The 21,103-nt window shown below is 46.7% G+C and overlaps 1 protein-coding gene across 1 annotated transcript in view; it reads right to left on the reverse strand.

The window, feature by feature from the left end:
• Positions 1-801: 801 nt before the first annotated feature.
• Positions 802-21,103, reverse strand: part of trioa (trio Rho guanine nucleotide exchange factor a) — a 123,076-nt gene continuing 102,774 nt past the window's right edge. Inside the window, exons 49-61 of the mRNA XM_037693755.1 lie at positions 20,803-20,994; positions 20,504-20,684; positions 19,005-19,247; positions 18,409-18,911; positions 17,570-17,817; positions 12,635-12,773; positions 12,520-12,547; positions 12,268-12,430; positions 5,954-6,075; positions 5,795-5,873; positions 3,490-3,690; positions 3,275-3,413; positions 802-1,713 (exon numbers count right to left, since the gene is read on the reverse strand). Of these exons, the coding sequence (XP_037549683.1) occupies positions 1,156-1,713; positions 3,275-3,413; positions 3,490-3,690; positions 5,795-5,873; positions 5,954-6,075; positions 12,268-12,430; positions 12,520-12,547; positions 12,635-12,773; positions 17,570-17,817; positions 18,409-18,911; positions 19,005-19,247; positions 20,504-20,684; positions 20,803-20,994 (2,796 nt within the window). The 3' untranslated portion in view covers positions 802-1,155. The remainder of the gene's footprint in view (positions 1,714-3,274; positions 3,414-3,489; positions 3,691-5,794; positions 5,874-5,953; positions 6,076-12,267; positions 12,431-12,519; positions 12,548-12,634; positions 12,774-17,569; positions 17,818-18,408; positions 18,912-19,004; positions 19,248-20,503; positions 20,685-20,802; positions 20,995-21,103) is intronic.

A 21,103-nucleotide genomic window follows, 5' to 3' on the forward strand; every position in this document is an offset into this window, starting at 1 on the left:
GCAACAAGTACATAAACACAAAGTCAGAGTGTTTATTTAAAAACGTGTGCGTTCAACTCGTTCAGTGAATCATGTAAGAGCGAGTTCTCCTCATGCGTCTCCAGCCTTTGTGTAAAGGAGACTCAAGTGTTCGTCGTTCAGCGAGCCGACAAACTGCAAACAGTTTCTGGGAGGAAACATCCAAAAGTGACTTTCATCGTGTCAGAAGGCGTCTCTTGTGTTTCCAGTACACAAAGTATTTTCTCACACTTGTGTCTCCAACTAGTCCCCGACGGTCGCAGCCCAGTGACAAACAAACAAAGTTTTTTCTCGTGTAAACAATCATTTCACAAGCTCACCCGTTCCCTAACTCGTACAACACAATCCAACGTTTTTATTAAGTACTATAAAGCTAGAGCAACTTTGGTGTACCAATACTACACAGGCAAACAGTACAAAAAGTGTTCAGGTACTTTTGATCAAAGCGTATTTTGATTGTAGATCGTGGCTTTGTATTATTTTTATAAACACTCAAACACAAACTACCAGCAGTGCTCGCAGTACCAAGTACATGCTTTTCCTCTAGATTTATTCCACATACGACAGACGTCTTCATAAATACGTTGCATAAAATGTTAAAGCCGCAACATTGCACGTGAGAATCAAAGAAAACGTACGACGAGTGCATTTACAGGAAGTCTGCCTCCACGTCTCGTGTTCCTGCCGTCCACAAGCAGCTCGAGAACGAGGGGAACCGAGGCAGGAGTCTGTTCAGTGTAAGGCTTAAACATGTCGGTGTCTGCGCAGCTCACGCTCTGTTGGGGGGGGGGGGGTAAATGTTGGACGAAACCTTGTTTGTTCTGTTTGCAGAGGTGGACTCAGACTCGTCCGTGCTGCAGCTCCAGCGCAGCTTCAGTGGAAAAGGACGGACAGGTGGGATAAACAAACAGGAAGTGCTCGCTCTGCTGGCGTCACGGCTCCTCCAAGTTCTCAGAGCGCTCCTCGACTCGGGCTGGACGCCACGGAAAATAAGTTACTTTGTTCGTTTTGATAGAAAATTTGAGTTAAAACTAGCAAGCAGCAGCAGACGAGGTTGGTGAGGCAGGATGTTCAGAGGGCTCTGAATCGCTTCGGACTGGAAGGAGGACGAGATCAGCGGGGGGTGGGGGGACTCGCTCAAACTGGAGACTGAAGGCGACTTTGAATGAAGCTCCGGACGCCTCCGATGGGCCGCGCGTCCGTCTGGTGTTTCCTCCTGTCGATGAAGGAAATGAGGCGCGCCGTGTCCAGGCAGCCCTCCGCTCGGACCCGCCCGTCACCCGGGCCGGCCTGCAGCCACGGTTCCTGGAGGCAGAGCCCAGCCGGTGGTCTCCTGCTGGGGTCGGAGCGGAGGAGCAGGCACACGAAGTCCCGGGCCGCCTGGCTGACCCCCTGGAAGTAATCCCTGGGGAAGCTGAAGTCCAACTTGCAGATGTTCAGGCAGGTTTCCTCTGCGCTCTCGTCCAGGAAGGGGGAGGCGCCGCTCAGCAGCACGTAGGTCACCACGCCGAGACTCCACAGGTCAGAGGTCAGCGACACGGGATCTCCCAGAACCAGCTCTGGGGGGGCGAACTCGGGGCTGCCCAGGAGAGGGTGGATGTAGTGGGCGCTGTTCAGCTGCACGGCGTCACCGAAGTCCGTGACTTTGACTGTCGGCTGGCCGCTGGAGCTGTGGGAGACCAGCAGGTTCTCAGGCTGCAAGGAGAGCAAAGACAAAGTCCACGATCAACGTCTGAGACCGAAAAACTGCAAACAGACCCGAGGGACCAGGCGCACCAGGACTCAGAGGAAACTACTCTGAGTCTCAGTGTTACCACTGTCAGCACCATGTCATCATCGGTGCTGACGGGTCTGCTCGTTGAGTTCTCCAGAGAACTGGAGGAGTGTGATGATCCACATCAGAAACTATCCGAGCGCTCTAAAACCAGATTTGTCCAACGGTGTGACCAGTGGTTTTTGTCTCTCTACACTTTCAAAGTCGCACGCTCTGATCCAGCCATCGTTAGCTGTGAACAGTTTGAAGCTCCAAAAACTGACACGTGTCACTTGTTGAAAAACAGTAAAAGAAAAGCAACGTTTGTTTCAATAAATTTGGCCCAAACTTGATGCCAAATAAAATGCAATATACAACTAAACATCTTTCTAAGTTGTAAAATAATGAACCCTAAGAACATTCACACCAAGCTGCGTGCTCGTGCTCATAAAAGGTTACACTCTTCAAGGTGCTGGACTTCGGTTCAAAGCGTTTCAGTATCACTCTCATGACTGCTGAGTGAGCACGCACATCTTCTCAATCCACACATTCTTGCTTTATTTGGTGCAGAGTGCTTTAGAAAGTATCTTCTACTACTCATGTGGTTGTTAGCTAAAGGGGTTCCCCTGAAAACCTCCACTGTGAGACCTGGATTCAGAAACCTTCAGTTTCAGAGAGAACGAGGCTGTTGCCTGTAAATGAACAGCCGAACGTTTCACGTGGTGTAAATGGGGCTCAGACTGGCTGCCTGTCCGTCAGTCAAGTGACACATTTCACAGATGGATGACGTCTCTATTTTTAATGCCATGCCATCGACACATTGGGCACCCCTGGTATAAAGCTAAAAAAAACATTCAGCTGTTTCTGTGACTTGCATGCTAACACGATGAACAACGTCCCGAAATACCTTATACATGCAGACGTACAGTAGTCCCTCGTTTATCACGGGGGTTTGGGACCACGCCCCCCCACCATAAGTGAAAAACCGCGAAGTAGGGATACAAGTTCAAAGTAAACTTTACTGTCATTACCAACTTATGTGGTACATAATATGGAACGAAATTATGTACACAAGTAGTAGAAGTACCAGTAAGTAGTAGTTTATTATAGTATTTGCTGTAGTAATAAGTAGTAGTTTTAGTATTTATATACAGTATATACAAAGGTATTTTAAACCCTTCCCACACTCTTGCAATGTTCCTAACAAGTTTCTACACTCTAAACGCTCTAAAAGAGCACAGCATGTCATGATCTCTGCTCTCTCTTCCACCTGCCAGCGCTCTCGGAGAAGCTTCCTCTTGCACCTCTGGGCTGCACACAGGTGCTAAATAATTTAAAATAATTTATTTTAAATAAAAAAATCCCAATTGTGTGTCATGTCCAATCTTATTTTGAAAAACCGCGACAGAGTGAGTCCACGAAAGTCGAACTGTGAAGTAGCGAGGGACTACTGTGTAGAAAGATACAGAGAGACAAGTGCAAATGTGGCGCACAGCTACTTACTTTTACATCCAGATGTACAATTCTGCAGTTGTGCAAGTAATGTAAAGCTTCTAAAACGTTCCTCAGGTAGCAGGCGACCTTCTCTTCTGTCAGATTCCCCCAGCTAACGATGTAGTCAAGCAGTCGGCCCTGCTCAGCCCTGAAACACGAGGCGAACGTCAGGAGACCGGCGCAGATGTTGGACAGCTGAATTTCTCCAGGCGTGGTGTACTTACATCTCCAGGACCAGAGCGTAGCTGCTGGAGGTTTCAAACGTGTCGACCAGGCTCACGAGGTGCGGGTGCTGGAGCCTCTGCAGCAGGTTGAGCTCCTGGGTCACCCGGTCTCTCTTCATCAGCTTCTTGTTCACGTGTTTAACGGCGACCGTACGTTTGGTGCCGCGGTGATCGCAGCGCTTGACGACGGAGAAACGACCCCTGATGAGAAGAAACGGTCAGATAGCTGAGGACGCCACGGTGACGATCTAAACATTCATTCAACATCCTGCAAGTTTTATAGCTTTGAAAAATGGAAAGAAATCTACATTATGATTCAGCCATAACATTAAAACCACTGTGGGTGGAGATAAACAACTACGAGATCTGATGAACAGAAGAGCGACGCACTCCTTTTAGTTTTAAAATAGTTTCTTCTATAACAAGGGGCCCCAAATACTTTTTTGTTTTTTTACAGAGCTGCACAGAAAGATTAAAAAGTTTTATTTTGATTTTGTTTTCTATTTACAATAGTCAGCATTAGGCCTGTCACAATAACAAATGTTGCTGGGCGATTAATTGTATCAGAAACTGTTGTGACAAACGATAATATAGTTTGAAATTTGACAATAATTAGTAATTATTGTCAAATTTAAGAAAAAAAAATGCTGGTTATTTTTGTGTGTAGTACATTTTTTGACCAGCAGATGGCAGTATAAGACTGTTTGAACCAAAGGATGGATAGAGAGGGAGCGAGCAGCGTGTCTCTAAGTAAAATGGGAGGGAGGCCCCTTGATGTGACATGGGCTGGCTCTTGTTCCTGGTTTTTTTTTGGTTCTCAAAATGGTGGACGCTCGGTGTGGTTTGAGCTCTTCAACATAGCATTTTTCAAGCAAAGCTTTTGATAACAATCAATAAACAAGTTCTCAGCTTCTTTTTGCAGAGAAAAACAACTTTTTACACGAAGGCACGGGTTTTAACCATGAATTTTGGAGCTTCAACAAGACAGAGGTTTTTTCCCAAGGTCGGCCTGTTAGCTTAGCTTGTAGCTTAGCTTCTCAGTTTAGCTGCTTTTAACGATCCAAAAACGCGATTTTGGACGGTTAAAATGGATTTTAAATGTTAAATGGACTGTACTTATATAGCGCCTTTCTATCTTATTTCAAGATAATCAAAGCGCTTTACACAACAATTTGTGTCCTCATTTACCCATTCATGCAGCACTCTACTAGATCTATACAAAGATAATTGAACAAATCATTCTAAAGAGACTAATCAGATCTTTAGATCACGTTCATACACCGATGGGACACACATCAGAGGCTATGAGGGGTTCAGTGTCTTGCCCAGGGACACTTCGACATGTGACTGCTGGTGGATTTGAACCCCCAACTCTCGCATTGGAGGACGACTGTTCTAACCACTCAGCCACAGCCGCCCAAAAGAAGAGAAAAGAGAAAGGGAGGAGTCAGTGAAGAGTTGAGCTTTTTGTCATCCAGTGTCTTCAGTAGAAAGACAAGCGAAGAAACGATAAAGCTGATAAATGAAAATGTGGTTGATAATTTTCATTTATCATGCGATTAATTGATTTATTGTTTATCAGGCCTTTTTGAAATTACAAAATATAAAACTACAATTATATTTAGGTGACAGATAATCATTCAGTCAATCTTTAAAGGTTAATCCCACTGAAGACTCATTTACAAGAGAGACCTGAATTTATGGTCTGGTTTATAGTGTTTTGTTATGTAAAACACTATAAACCAGAACACAGGACCGTGGTGCAAAACCGGTTGGGGAGCCCTGCTCCAGAGACACATAGGAAGTGCGTTCTTCACACAGAAACCTGGTTACACAATCCACCTTATCGGATTTATTACTACGTTCTTGTTTTTGTTGAATTTCTGTGCAGAGCGTTGGTCCTCCAGGGCATGGTGGTTCTGGTAAGTGCATGTGAAAGCAGTGTCTTTTGAACATTTTTCTCTTCTCATTCAGAAAACTTTCTCAAAACAAACTGAAATATCTGGAGTTTGAAGCTGTTAACTGTTGTTTCTTTCTGATAGCTGCTGCGTGCACAGTCCCTGCCTCCTGAAGGTTGTTAGGGTCTTTGTTGGCCTCAGGTCCACATGGACGATGCTTTGGTCATATAGAATGACTGCACTCAGTACTCTGACATTATTTTTAGAAAACCTGGGATGAAATATTACTATTACAACCAAACTACAACCAACCCTAATGTGTTGATGCTGTGAAGGGTCAGAGCGGTGTTTGTTAGGTGGGGGTTGATCAGAGTATGCTGATGGAAATAAATCAGTGAGTCTGTTACCTTCCAAGTTCAGCCACCTCAGTGTAGTGAGACTCAAAGTTATCCTTCCAGCTGACTCGGCGCCCATCAGTGGACACAGCTAGAAAAGACGAGAGTCAACTTAACTCCACAGTTGTCAAACACGTGAGTGCATTCTTTGTGATCTTTCTGCACTCTTACCCAAAACTCTGAGGCTAGCAGACGTCGTCACAGTGCCAAGTTCGTTAGTAGCAATGCAAGTGTAAACACCATCATCCTCAGAGGCTGCGCCGATGATCCGCAGCGTCGCTTCACCCGCATCACTGAAACGCACACATGCACTTTATTACTTTTATTTACCTTTAAAATACACATTGAGATCAACATTTCTTATCTTGACCTGACCAGGTCAGTAGCAACGGTCATAAAACAATTCAGAACAAAACAAATAATTTTACCTACATAACTGGTTTAGAAGGTAAAGAGCAGCACAACAGTGACTTTAACCGTGACTTAAAACAAAGCCAGTGGGTAAATTCACACAATGCTCAAACATTTCACCGACCTGTCCTTTAGAACAGAACAAAAACGCTCCAAAACGAATGAGCTCTGGCAGATTCAGTCTGTAGGGTGTCCCACACTGATGGGACAGCAAAGCTGAATGATCTCCTCCTCCATTCAGTTCTGACACGAGGAACTGTTGGACAACATTGTTGAGTGTAAGGCAACGTGGCTCCTAAATCATTGTAGAAAATTACAATGATCCTGAATGTTCTCAGAGGACACCGGCCAGAGGTGAGTACAGCTCACAGTAATGAGTGAGGCGACCATAACCAGAGACAAACCTCAAGACAGAGTCTAAGGCCTAGAAACACCTGGATGGGTTATTCATGTACACCACATCACCATAGTCGAGTAAGGACATAAAGGTAGCAGACAGACACGATGATCTTCTTAACTCTGAATGAGAAACAAGATTTACTTCTACAACAAAACTCAGCTGCAGTTTGACTTCGGCTACCAAATTAGCAACGTAAGCTTAAAGAGAGCTCACAATCAATGAGAAAACCCAAATAAGCTCTATATGTTTCCAAGTATGGTTAAATTTTATGGGATCCTCCCTGGTAGTTATCTTTTATTAGAAAATATAATGAGCTTGGTTTTGTCAGCATTTAAAACAAGTTGAAGTTTTTGCAAACAAGACAGAATAAGTGTCCATCAGAACTCAAATCGTGAGTATGTAAGAATGAGCAGCGATAATTAATCATGTCCATCCATCATCTTCTGTTTGTTCTGGACTGGGGTCTCAGGGGCAGCAACTTGAGCAAGGGGGTCCAGACATCTCTCTCCACAGCCACCTCTTCCAGCTCTTCTGGGAGGACTCCAAGGTGTTCCAGGCCAACTGAGAGACAGTCTCTCCAGCGTGTCCTGGGTCTCCTCCCAGTCTGACAGGCCTGAAGCACCTCCCTAGGGAGGCACCCAGGGAGAATCCTTACCAGATGCCCAAACCACCTCAACTGGCTCCTCTCGATGTGGAGGACTAGTGGTTCTACTCTGAGTCTCTCCTGATAACTGAACTTCTCACCTTATCTCTAAGGGAGAGTCCAGCTACCCTGCAGAGGAAACTCATTTCAACCTCCTGTATCCACGATCTCACTCTTTCAGTCACTACCCAGAGCTCATGACCATAGGTGAGGGTAGGAATGTAGACTGACCAGTAAGCTTTGCCTTACAGCTCAGCTCTCTCTTCACCACAACGGACCGGTACAGAGTCCGCAATATTGCAGATGCTGCATCAATGCATCTGTCAATCTCATGCTCCATTCTTCCCTCACTCATGAACAAAAACCTTGAGACACTTGAACTCCTCCATTTGAGGCAGAATCTCACCCTCAACCTGAAGAGAACAACCCACCCTTTTCTAACTGAGGACCATGACCTCAGAGTTGGAGGTGCTGATTCTCACCCCAGCTGCTTCACACTTGGCTGTGAACCGCTCCAGTGAGAGCTGGAGATCACGGCACAATGACGCTAACAGGACCACATCATCTACAAAGAGCAGAGATGGAATGCTGTGGCCACCGAACTGGAATCCCTCCGCCCCCTGGCTGCACCGAGAAATTATGTCCATCAAAGTTATGAACAGAATTGGTGACAATGGGCAGCCCTGGTGGAGTCCAACTCCCACCCTGAATAGGTCCGACTTACTACCGGCAATGTGACCCAAACACTCTCACCACTTGTATGGGGATCGAACAGCCTGTAACAACGGCCCCCAATCCCATACTCATGGAGCGCCCCCACAGTGTACCCTGAGGAACACGGCCGAATGCCTTCTCCGAGTCCACAAAACACATGACACGTGGACTGGATGAGCAAATTCCCATGACCCCTTAAGGACCTTAGTGAGGGTAAAGAGCTGGTCCAGTGTTCCACGGCCAGGACGGAACCCACATTGTGCCTCCTGGATCTGAGGTTCAACCACCAATTGGACTCGCTTCTCCAGTACCCCTGAATAAACCTTACCAGGGAGGCTAAGGAGAGTGATGCCCCTATAATTGGAGCACACCCTCCAGTCCCCCTTTTAGTAGAGGGGAACCACCAACCCAGTCTGCCAATCCAGTGGCACTGCCCCCAATGTCCACGCGATATTGCAAAGGTGTGTTAACCAAGACAGCCCCACAACATCCAGAGCCTTAAGGAAATCAGGGTGAATCTCATCCACTCCCGGAGCCCTGCCGCTGCAGAGCTTTTTAACTACCTTGGTGACCTCGGCCACAGTTATGGACAGAACAAACCCGAAGTCCTCTGACTCTGCTTCCTCCATGGAAGACGTGCTGGTGGGACTGAGAAGGTCCAAGAAGTATTCCTTCTACTAACTGATGACATCACTGGTTGAGGTCAACAGCACCCCACCTTCACTGAACACAGTGCTATGCCCCTTTTCCATTAGTACCTTTAATACCAGTACAGCACGGTTTGACTCGGCTCAGTTGTGTTTCCATTATGCTTTCAGTAACGATTCTAGTTGGCGGGTTCAGAATTCAAAATCGACGCCCCGCGCCTTACCAACTGATGGCGGTAAGACCCTGAAACACGTTTCAGTACAGAGTGAGAATTTATTTTGAAGTTTCTAGTAAATTAAAAAGAATACAAATTATTAAAATGATCGGATTAAACTATACACACACACACACACACACACACACGCACACACACACACACACACACACATATATATATATATGCTCCTGCAGGTCAGCAGCTTGTACTACGATCCTTCGCGGTGACCAGCAGAGCTCGGAGTCCACAGAAGCGGGGCCTGCCCTCCTGTGGTTCGGCAGCACGGAGGATCTTCAGTGGTGACTGGCAGAGCTCGAAGCTGGGGAGATGACGACCAGCCCGACCTGAGGAGGCTCTGAGGCTCCGGTGGAAAGGACCGGGGGGGACCGGTGGAGCTCCATTTAGGTCGCTCTGAATTTTGTCGTCGGCCACCAAGCACAAAAAATGCCTACACTTCAGCATTAGACCACAGTGTTGTCATTATTGTTTTTAAAATCTTAAAAATAAGTTCAGTCGCTGCTCGAGTTTGAGTTATTGCAAATGGCGGATCGGTTTGTTGTGAAAGTTTTTCAAACAACCAGTGACTCCACCTTCTGACCAATTAGTGACTGACAGTGTTCTGATGTCACATTTTATGGCCAGTTCAGCACGCTTGGAACCCCAGAGAAATGGGTACTGAAAAAGGGACCGTACAAAAGCCTTGGAACCATGCCGCATGCTGTACCGTTAATAATGGAAAAGGGCCATTAGTAAAGTGCTGCTTTCCCCTCCTCAGCTGCCTGATAGTTTGCCAGTATCTCCTTGGAGCCGACTGAGAGTCTCTATCCAAGGTCTCACCAAACTCCTCCCACATGCGAGCATTTGTCTCAGCAACAGCCAAGGCTATGGACTGCTTGGCCCTCCGGTACTCCTCAGTTGCCTACGGAGTCCCACCAGCCAACAAGGTCCGATAGGACTTCTTCAGCTTGACAGCCTCCCAAACCCGGGGTGTCTACCACCGAGTTCGAGGATGGCCACCGCGACAAGCACCAACAATCTTGTGACCACAGTTCAAGGAAGCCATTTCAACAACTGAGTTGCGGAACATGGCCCACTCAGATTTAATGTTCCCCGCCTCAGCTGGAATGTGGTTAAAGCTCTCCTGGAGGTGTGAGTTGAAGATCTCTCTGACGGGTTCTTCTGCCAGGTGTTCCCAGCAAACCCTCACTACATGTTTGGGTCTACCAGGTCTGTCCGGCCTCTTACCCTGCCATCTGATCCAACTCACTACCAGGTGGTGATCAGTTGACAGCTCAGCTCCTCTCTTCACCCGAGTGTCCAAAACAAACAGCCGCAAATCAGATGAGATGATACAAAGTCAATCATCGATCTACGACCTAGGGCATCCTGGTGCCAAGTGCACTTATGGACACCCTTATGTTGGAACATGGTGTTCGTGATGGACAAACTATGACTAGCACAGAAGTCCAACAACAGAACACCACTCGGGTTCAGATCAGAGAGGCCGTTCCTCCCAATCACGCCCTTCCAGGTCACACTGTGCTGATTATACAATGAAATTCAGTCCAATGCCAGCATTACATGATCAATTAAATAAAGTCTGCTCCACTCAAAGACAAGACACATCATGCAGCAAAGACTGCACAAAAATGTTTTTAAATCTCTAAATTAGAATATTAGATTTAGACTTTAAATCTTTGGTAATTCTTATTGCTGCAATGCTGCAACAGTCACATAGATCATTTGCAAACACACCCGTGTTACTGTAGTCGTGAGACATTTGTTAAAAGTAGGGCAAGTTCAGGTAAAGATTATATTGCTGGGTTTTTAGCATTAAGGTGGGTTGACAAATTAATTAGTTGAGTCAAGTTTAAAAAATCGCAGACAGATTTTAGTACATCAGACGATGAGGTCAACCAATCAAGGTTTAAACTATCAACTGTGTTTGACCCATCAACAAAAGACGCCAGAGCTTCTGTAAAACCCTACTACTGTAAGAGACTGGCTTCAGGAGAAATCCAGTTTCAGAGCAACGAGTTCAAGCTTCTTCATCTTTTCTAAAGCGATCACATCAAAATTATACACATTAAAACAATGTCCGCTTCAGAGACTGATTTGCAGAGCCAGGATTAAGATGAGACAAAAAAATGTTTTAGTTGACTGAACCCACATTTTTACAGTGTGCAATTTTGGCAGCAGGCTCCTGACGTTTAAGCAAATCATGTCTAAACCTGACCTATATCTGAATTCATCGAGTACCAATGATGTTCAGAGCAGGGCCTGGATTAGGTTGAACATTGCCCGATAGCAGAAATTATAGCAGCAGAGGTGTCACAGTGACATTATTCTGATTAACAAAATCGTGGTATGTGACTTCTGTGAATGTGAAATATTCTTTAAGATTGAAATAGCTGGGGTGGGGACACTTAATCAGGTACATTACACTGAAACTGAAAACCGATACAGGGAGAAGCAAAAGGATCTGAGAAAGTACCAGTTACAATCATCACAGCTCGCGGTTGAGTAAAGGGGGCAGAAGACCAGAGCTGAAGAGCCGTCAAAGCACATTAAATGCTTCCCCTGCTTCTGCCTGCATTGGACCCTGCTCTGACATGTCGGATATTTTGTGATCTCACCTGTTTGAGTCGTCGGCTGGGCACGTCCGCCGAGTGCAGCGGCTGAATGAACGTTCATTTGGGCTGATCAATGGCAGCAGTCCATCTGAAGCTCAACTGAACTTTTTACCCCTTTCAACCGGCCAGTCAGCGTGCGGTCAAATGGCCACATGCGGCAGGTGTAGTATGGCAAGCCATGTTTGCGTATATTGGATCGTCAGCTGCACACATCCCTGACATAATAAAAGCCCGACACCAACCCGACCCACGCATTAAGCACATTATTAAGGCCCAGTCCTAATTTGGGTCAGGTGGGGCCGAGCGCCGGGTTCGGGTTAGAAATGACAGCTCTAACACTGATTGCACGTTCGCAGTCGTAAAAATTTATTTTTGCGCAGACATGGCTTGCGGACGTCCACTTCGAGTCCTCGTTGAGTCTATGCTCGTTGAGTCGGGTATGCGTGGACCTCGGCTGAGTGAAGTATGTGGGAGCCTTTAGGAGTCCTTCTTCCTCACTCACGGAAGGGTGACAGCTTGCAAAGACCTACCCCATCCAAGCCCTGGGAGCAGACTCGGCTCAACAAGCCCAAAAAAAAAACGTAAGAAAGACGTCAGACCCACTGAGTCCTCTCTCTGACTGTACACACCAAGCACGATTCACCAGAGGCAGGGCCTGCACACAGCTCAGAAGGTAAAACCCCATTTCTTTCAAATAGAATTTAAGTATCTTAAAGTAAACATGTGTACGACCATCTTGGATGTTGATTTGCCATCACATGTTGACTTCCTCTTTGTAAACAAACAAAATTCAGCCAAGAGCATGTCAGTTCCCTTTACCTGTAGGCGAGGCTGAAGTGTCCATTGTGAGCGAGGTTGCTTTGGTTAGGTCCTCTCCAGGTGACCGTGGCGCGAGGTCGACCACAGACCTTACATCTCAAGGTGACGCTCTCGCCGTTGTCACACGTCACATCACTCAGAGGAACGAGAAACTCTGGGGGGCCTGACAAAAACAAATTCACAATAATTCAATGTCAGTAGCAAGTTACTTTTGTCTCAATGTATAAATAACCACAGGAAAGTAACCCTTACCATCGTAGATGTAGTTTGGATTTAGAAGCTGGGAGGAAAAAACAGAAACGTTAAATAGAAAACATATAAAAGAGTGGAGCATCGCTGCTAATTCTTGAGTTGAACTAATACACACCTTTACAGAAACTTTAGTAGCCAGTCCATCTCTGGACTTCCTGTAACCATTTTCCAGCTTGGTCTCCTTTTTCACCTCCTTCTCCTTTTTCTCAGACTTCTTGCGGATACGCAGAGACGTGTGCCAAGATGAAGATTTCCTACTGAAAAAGGAAGTGTCATGGCTCAGTGTCAGAGATACCCATGAGGTGCCCATTTACAGAAACGACAACTCAATTTTATTTCTACAGCACTTTTTAAACACAAGTGAAACCCAAAATGCTTAAAACAAGTCCTCCTCTTCTTGCCTTTAGGAGTCATCACAGCAAATCATCTCCCTCCATCTCACTCTATCCCTGCATTCTGCTCCATCATGCCAACTCTCTGCAGATCCTTCTTCACAACATCCATGAGCCTCCTCTGTGGTCTCCCTCTTATAGTTTTCACTGGTAGCTCCATTATCAACATCTTTTGTCTTAGTATATCCACTATCTCTCCAACATTCCACCTGTCTTCCTCTCATTCACACATAAGGATTCTGTCTTCCTTTGACTGATTTTCATCATTCTCATACTTCAAACTCCCTCCCACCTGCTCCCAGTTCACACCAAACATTATCAAAGCAAAACCAAAACATGAACAAAGCACAAGTTTAAAACAATAAAATAAAACAATAGCTTATTAAAACTTGTGCAAAACAGGCACATCAGTAAATGATTGAGGATGGATACCGATTAGAAGCTCAATAAAAAGAATGTTTTGCCTTTCTGCAGCAATTTCAATCAACTGGAAGGTTTAAGGGAGAAGTTGGACACCTAGCTAAACTTACGAGCCACAGATGCATGGACCAGTCAGCATCACTTTTGGACAAGATGCTCCCGATTTTAAAAATATTGCACAGATGGAAAAATCCTGAACTAGAAACTAGTCTGATGTGTGATTTGTAAAATAGATTTCAGTCTAAAACAATGCCAAGGTTTCTAACAGTAGCAGTAGACGCTAGTGCAATGTCATCAAATGCACAATGGGAGTTCTAAAAAAGTTAAATCTGGTCCTCTGGACATTCAAAAATCAAAACTAAGCAAAACAAAAAAAATGTAGAAATGTTTCATCTTCCATCCAAAAGACTTCCTCAGTCTGAGGTGCTGTATTCAGCTCAGTCTTATAAATAGCACCTTCTCAGAGTGGATCAACCAGTTTTGCTGCTGACAACCAAAACCAGCTGCTCACATGATCAAGAACCATCAGCCTAACGATGGATCATTAGCACACTGATGCTGTTTACTGTTCACAGGGGGTTGAGAGATACTAGCAATCACAGCATTGTAAGAGAGGGACAGTTGAACCCGGAGGCCTCCACCCCTGTTTAATGATGGACAATTTCTTTTCACAAAGATGGCCTCCTTTACTCCTCTCTCAAACCATCGTTCCTCTCTATCCAGGATGTGCACATCTTCATCCCTGAAAGAGTGACTGCTGGCCTGGAGATGAGTGTAGACCGCAGAGTCCTGGCCTGATGATGTTGATCTTCTGTGCTAGGCCATCCTTTTGGCCAGTGGCTGTTTAGTTTCCCCGATGTAAGACTGATCACAGCCCTCCTGACACTGAACAGCATACACAACATTACTCTGTTTGTGCCGGGGGACTGGATCTTTGGGATGAACCAGTCTTTGCCGTAATGTATTTTGGGGTTTAAAAGCCACTGGGCCGTTGTGTTTAGAAAATAAATGTCTCAGTTTCTCTGATACTCCCTCAACATATGGAATAACCACTGGTCTGGGTTCCTCCTTTTCACCTGATGGCTGACTGGAGTCCTGTTTGGGTTTCTTCTCTGCTTTCAGGAAGGCCCAGTTAGGATATCCACATTGCTCTAGAGCCTGTCTTGTGTGGGACTTCTCCTTCTGCCTGGCTCCTGAGTTAGTGGGGATGCTGTCTGCTCTGTGGTACAGAGTCCTGATGACTCCTAACTTGTGCTCCAAAGGGTGATGGGAGTCAAACTGCAAATACTGGTCTGTGTGGGTGGGTTTGCGGTACACCTCAGTTTGCAAATGTCTTCTATCAGAGACTGAGACATTTGCAAACTGAGGTGTACCGCTGCTGGTGGATTTGAACCCCCAACTCCTGGGTGGGCGGCATACTCCAGTTGGTCAGTCGGTTCAGGCTGGGCAGGCAGCTCCCCTACGTTGCCTTCCAGCAGCTACTAGGCAACTGACGTCAGTCACTCGGGTGGTGCCCTTAGGCCCGCTGTCACTTCGCCCCTTGCAGAGGTGGCTCAACAGCTTTCGCCTGGATGCCAGGCTGCACAGGTATCACAAGCTCACAGTAACATGGTCATGTCTTCATGTCGTGACCCCATGGAGGGACAAATATTATTTGTCCAGGGGTGTCTCTATGGGAGTGGTAATGAGTCGCAGGGAAGCGGTCACGATGGATGCCAGCTCCATAGGATGGGGCACTGTGTGGCAACGCAGAGCAGTTCAGGGCCGCTGGGGTCAAAGGACTGCTCCAACCATATAAAGGTGCTGGAGCTGCGTGCACTGCATTTGGCACTCAGGTACTTCCTGCCCCACCTGGAAGGGGGGCATGTTCTCATTGTTGTCTACCACATCAACCACCAGGGGTGCACCAGGTCAGCACAACTTCTGAGAGTGTCCAGAGAGCCCTTGGAATGGGCCTTTCCTTGCCTGTCCACCTTGCGGGTGGCATACTTACCAGGGCGACACAGTCAGGCCGCAGACTTTCTCTCCTGCCAGGGGTCTGCTCTGGGAGAGTGGTCCCTCTACAGCGACATAGTGCTGATGATCTGGGACCGTTTTGGTCAGGCAGAGGTAGACCTGTTTGCGACAGAGAAGTCGACTCAGTGTCCCCTATGACACTCCCCTACTGGGGCGTCGGGTGCGCTGGGCCAGGAAGCATTGGCCCATCCTTTGCCAAGGGTCCTCCTATATGCCTTTCCACTCCTTTCTCTAATTTGGCCGACCCTTCAGGGAGTCCTCGAGGAGGGCCACAGAATGCTGCTGGTGGCTCCATATTGGCCAGCATGACCATGGTTCCCACTGCTATGGAGTCTATGTCAGGGCGTCCCATGGTGTCTTCCGACCAGGAGGGACTTGCTGTCTCAGTTGGGGGGACTGACAAGGCACCTCAATTCTCAACGTCTTTGGCTGTGGGTGTGGCCACTGCAAGGCTAGGACAGCAGCTGACTGGAGTTTCGAGCCCCGTCAGATGCACCATCCTGGGCGCCAGAGCACCCTCTACTCATCAGCAGTACGAAAACAGGTGGCGTCTGTTTTCCCAATGGTGTTCTGATCACAATGAGGATCCAGTCTCTTATACAGTACTCACCATTCTGGAGTTTCTCCAGTCTTTCCTTAGTAAGGGTTGCTCTCCTTCGACGCTTACAGTTTATGTAGCGGCAATATCATCTAATCACGCCGGCTTCGATGGCCATACGGTGGGGAGCCATGATCTAGTCTCTCTTTTCTGCGTGGTGCCCGTAGGTAGCACCCACCGACAGCTCCACGAACACCAGCTTGGTTCTTGAAGCTCTCTGCCGCCCTCCGTTTGAATCTCTGATGCAGGCGGACCTCAAGTGGTTTTCATGTAGACAACCTTTTTGTTGGCTATGGCCTCAGCAAGAGGGTCGGTGAGCTACATGCTCTCTCTCAGGTCCTCATGTCTCAAGTGGGGCCCTGAGGGCTCTGACGTTACCTTGTGGCCAAACACTGCATTTGTACCAAAGGTGTTATCTCACTCTAACTGTAATCAACCATTGAGGCTTGCACGTTTTCAGCCTACACCTGGCGAGGGGTCTGGATTATTGTGCCTAGTGAGAGCACTGGAGGCATACGTTGCAGTTACTGCCATTATACAATGTTCAGACCAGCTGTCTGTGTGTTACAGAGGCCCTACGTTAGGCTATCCTCTTTCTAAACAGCACCTCTTCCACTGGATCGTGGATGTCATCCATCTGCGACGCCTACGCCGCAGGGCACGGCCCCCAGCCGGTCGGCGTGAAGGCACATTCTACCAGGAGCATGTCCGCTTCCTGGGCTGCCTGAGAGGGGTTCCGATGGAAGCAATATGTGCTACCGCATCATGGGCTTCCCCAAGCACGTCACCAGATTTTACAGAGTGAACATGGCCACCCCTCATCCCCTGGGCCAGCGTCTTCTGCAAGGGTCCTCTGGGCCTCCTCAGTGAGGTGTGTGCTCAGGATTCCTTGTGACATCGTTGGTATTAGTCATTCAGTGCTTTCAGCATTGCCCTCTGGCGATCAGGAGGGATGAAATAGAACAAAAGTTACGTATTTAACTATGGTTCTATGAATCCCGGATGACCGCCAGAGCTTCTCTGTCACTCAGAATCCTTGCATTCTGCGAGAAGATTCTGTTGGAGCAGAGCTGCAGATGACATCGGGCTTTATAGCCTCTGATTGGTCATCCGTGTCCAACCTGTGACTCAGTTGGTATTATTACTCAAACAGCGCATGCGTGAAGGGAACATTCAGTGCTTTCAGCACCGCCCTCTGGCGGTCATCCAGGATTCATAGAACCGTAGTTACATATGTAACTTTTGGGTTTTTTTAGAACCAAAAACAATTAGCTCAGTTTTAGCTGAATTTAGGGGTTAAAAAAACAAAAACATAAATGTCTGCAAGATTTTTACATCACCAGGCTGATCAGTATTATCTGGCTGTATTTATACACAGAGAAGGATGTTATCAGCATAGCAATGAAACTGAATGCTTGCCCAAAGAAACACAAAAAAACTCAACCTAGCCCAGAGTCTTGGGAACACCATAACTGTTGCTTAAATGCACTGAAAACATTTGAACTTTGATCTCCATATCAATTCTATTGCCACTGCAGTGTAGAAACAACAACAAAAATACAGGCAGCTTTAGTTTCTAACACAAAAAATAGAAACTGAATGGTTTCTGTTGCAGGTGTCTTACTTTATGGGTCCCTCAGAGCAGTCGGGGACAATGGCTGAGGTGTGTCCCAGCACAAATCCGGGGATCCAGCCCTCGGCGGCGGGGCCCTGCTCAGTAGCTGCCCTGAACACCAGAAACATGTTTTGCTGGTTGCTGGCCAAGATCTGGACCACTTCACCCTGAAAAACGCTGATCTCGTCCTCCTTCACAGCCATGTAGTCCTGGGTCACCAACATGGTGGATACGCTACTGCTGCTGCTACTTTCACTCTGTGAGACAGGGAGACAGAACCGGCACGGTAAGCTCAAACACTGAAAATTATTAAATATTTTACATGTTTAATATAAAAACAGCAGGGCGAGTAAAAAAAAGATTGAAAAAAGAAAAGTTCCTGTTCAGGAGTTTTTGCACTGAAGGTCCAGGCAAAGGGAGAAGAGAGTTAGGTTGAATGAAAGAATCTGAGTCCATTTGTGGTTGAACCACAAACGTCAGAGGTTAGTTGGTGGTAAAGTACCTTTCAGTCAAACACCATAAATACAGCAGTTGGTGAAAGACAGCCAAGAGGAAGGAAGATGTTAGTTTAAGCTTGGTTAGAATTCTGGGAAAAGCCTTGAAAAATCATTCAGAGGCAAAAAAGATCCATGAAACAGATTGCTTGTCAATAGTGATAGCTGAAACCTTGGGAAGAAGTTGCCGTCAGAAATGTTGTAAAGTTAGAGAGGCGGTGTTGGCGAGCGGTGAAGGTGGTCAGAGATGCGTAGAAGAAACAGATTAGTAGCCCTGGCTGCAGCAGGACAGACCAGGCCTCCCTCAGCTCGGTGTTAGTGGAATCAGCACTGGGCAGCAGGAAGTAGTCTTACCCCGTTACTCTGGGTGGATTGGATGGACTGCTCACTGGTTGATGAGCATGTACTCATACGATCGGCGTCCTTGCTGTGTGTGGAGTGCCTATGGGTTTGATTCCCAGAACCAGCTGAGATCTGGTTTGAGTTCTGTCGGACTGAAGTCTCTCCTGCCTCCCCAGGAAAGGTGAATGAACCAGGCCGGCTGGCTGGAGAGCCCGGCATGGAGCTCCAAAATCCAGACCCAGACTTTTGGCCTGGACTAGGAGGGGGAGGAGGGAGGGCATCTTTTCCAAAGGCGGGGGTGGCCAGTGGTGAGGCGATGGGAGACACGGCTCCTGGCCGTGCTTTGGAAGTTGGTGTGGAGGGCAGAGGCCCAACATTGGCATGAGGAATAGGGTTAACAGTGCTGGTAAGAGTGGGGGTCTGTGAGGGGTCCTCTGGGGTCAGGGACGGATGCTTGCCTTGCGGATTCCCCCCTGAAGGAAACAGGGGAGGAGGGACGGGACGAGGGGATGAACCTGGATCACAACCAAGCAGAACTCGCACTTCAATCACACATTCTATTGTGCAACAAAAAGCCACTTTCACAAATTCAGATTCATGTTCTGTACCTAATGTCTTGTTGGGGCCCTCTGGGTCGGCCCCGGGCTGGTGGCGTAGGGGTTGAGGCAAACGGGAGGGTTGTGGAATCCTGGAAGGCCGACGGGAGCCAGTCTGGAGTCCTGACGGGACGGAGCTGCTCTGGTTGTTTTCACTTCCAACTACAGGGGATGTACTGCCACCGCCCCCACATGGAGCACCCAAGGACGTCAGGCACGGGCTATCGCTGGCCCCCACATGGTTCCTCTGATACTCTGTTAGAAAAAGCAAAGCTGTGATAAGGTACAGAAGAGACTAGAGGGCCTGTGTACCCAACACACCACTGCTTAACAGCACACGCAACTCCTAGTGAATCGAACGAGGGCAATTTATATAAAAAAAAAAGGACCAGAACTTAACTGATGGTCATTTCTGTTGTAACAAATTTTAAAACCTGGCCTTTAAACAATAGCAATATACAATTAATGCTTATTCAGTTGTATTTTTTATTTCAAGAGAAAGATACACACTTACTAACATTAAAGCAATATTTCAGAACTTTAGGGTGGTTTAGGTGCGTCTTCCCTCACAACTAATCTAGAAGAAACATGTGGTATGCTGGTGTCCCCTCTTATGAGGGATTAGACTAATGAATGTTTGTGGTTTTCAAAATAAGTGTTTTTTTTGGATTGGAATTGAACAGAGAATTCAAGCTAACGTTTATGTTTTTGGTGAAAGATATTCAAGTGTGTAGAAGTTTAAATAGTTTAGTTTTTGCTTGTCCAAGGCGGTACAGAGAGACGGATCTTTGGGAATGCAGAGAGACGTTTCATCCCCCACGGGTGGAGTCAAGGGGTGGTCAATGGAGACCTTCCTCACCACAAATTAATCTTCGGCTACCCCACTGGCCACCTTTTGAAGAAACTATACTTATAAGCAATATAAAAACTAGAAAGCATATTTTTCCTAAATAATAGGTGTGGTTGGTTTACATACATATATATGGCGATAGCCATCTTGGACTTTGGCGTGGTAACCCAATTTTTGATCGTGACCTTCCTTATGCCTAGTTGCTGCCACACACCAAAATGGAAGCCAGCACATTACTTATTTTTCAAGTTATCCAGCTCACAAGACGGACGGACGTATATGGCAGCAGCCATCTTGGATTTTGACCTGACAACCTAATTTTTGATATGAACCTTTCTTACGCACGGCCCGACAGACAGATGTATTTACAATTTCCCCTTTTCATTCCGTAACGGGGGACAAAAAGTTACCAAAAACAATATTTAAGAGACCTGGAAGGAAATCAGGACAAAGAAGTTTAAACACTCAGACGCCAAATTGTGGCAAGCAAAATAACTTTAAGCCAATTATATATTTACTAGACAGCTTGAAAAATTGTGTGTATTTTTTCATAGCTAAAATTCTTGCAGAAAAATTAGAAATCAACTGAGAAACCTGGAATTAGAGCCTGGAAGCAGAGTATTTCAAATCAAACACGGCCCGTGTGTGTGAGCAAGCCAACCGTTGAGGAAGTTGCGTTGGCTCTCGATCATCTGGCTGATCTGAAGGGTCCAAACGTCACACACGCCTGGATGGGAGGAGTGAAGCACGAAGGACTCCACGGTGCTGCTGGGTGACCGAGAAGTGAGGATGAACTTACAGGGATCACCTTCCACACTCTCCTCCAGACCCAAGCAGCTCACCTGGAGTGTGAAAGGGTCAAAAGACAACAGGAAAACAAACTCAGTTTCAAAGGAACGTGTTTATTTGTTGCTCCAGCGAGGACCTCTAAGTATATATTTTAGCTGGTAGTTTCATCACCTTGATGCTGTTCTTGTAAAGAAAGCCCGGCAGAGAGAAACCCTTCTTCTTATCCAGGGGCTCGCTGAAGATGACGAGCTGTTCGAACAGGAACACTCTCCTCTCCTTCATTCGGCCGAGTGGACCGCCCTCTGGGTCAGACACCAGAAACGTGTCCTGAAGCAAAAGGCGACCCTGAGCCACAATCTTCCCCTGAAACGGCAGGTTCATGAGATCAGCATCACGCTTGGTTTTTATTCTTTACGATCATTTTTACTTGTATTTTATTATGCAGACGTATTTCTGATGTGTTACTGTAACT

The sequence above is a fragment of the Nematolebias whitei genome, chromosome 19, assembly GCF_014905685.2.
Source record: "Nematolebias whitei isolate Nwh7 chromosome 19, NemWhi1, whole genome shotgun sequence".
In the NCBI taxonomy this organism is placed as follows: domain Eukaryota; kingdom Metazoa; phylum Chordata; class Actinopteri; order Cyprinodontiformes; family Rivulidae; genus Nematolebias; species Nematolebias whitei.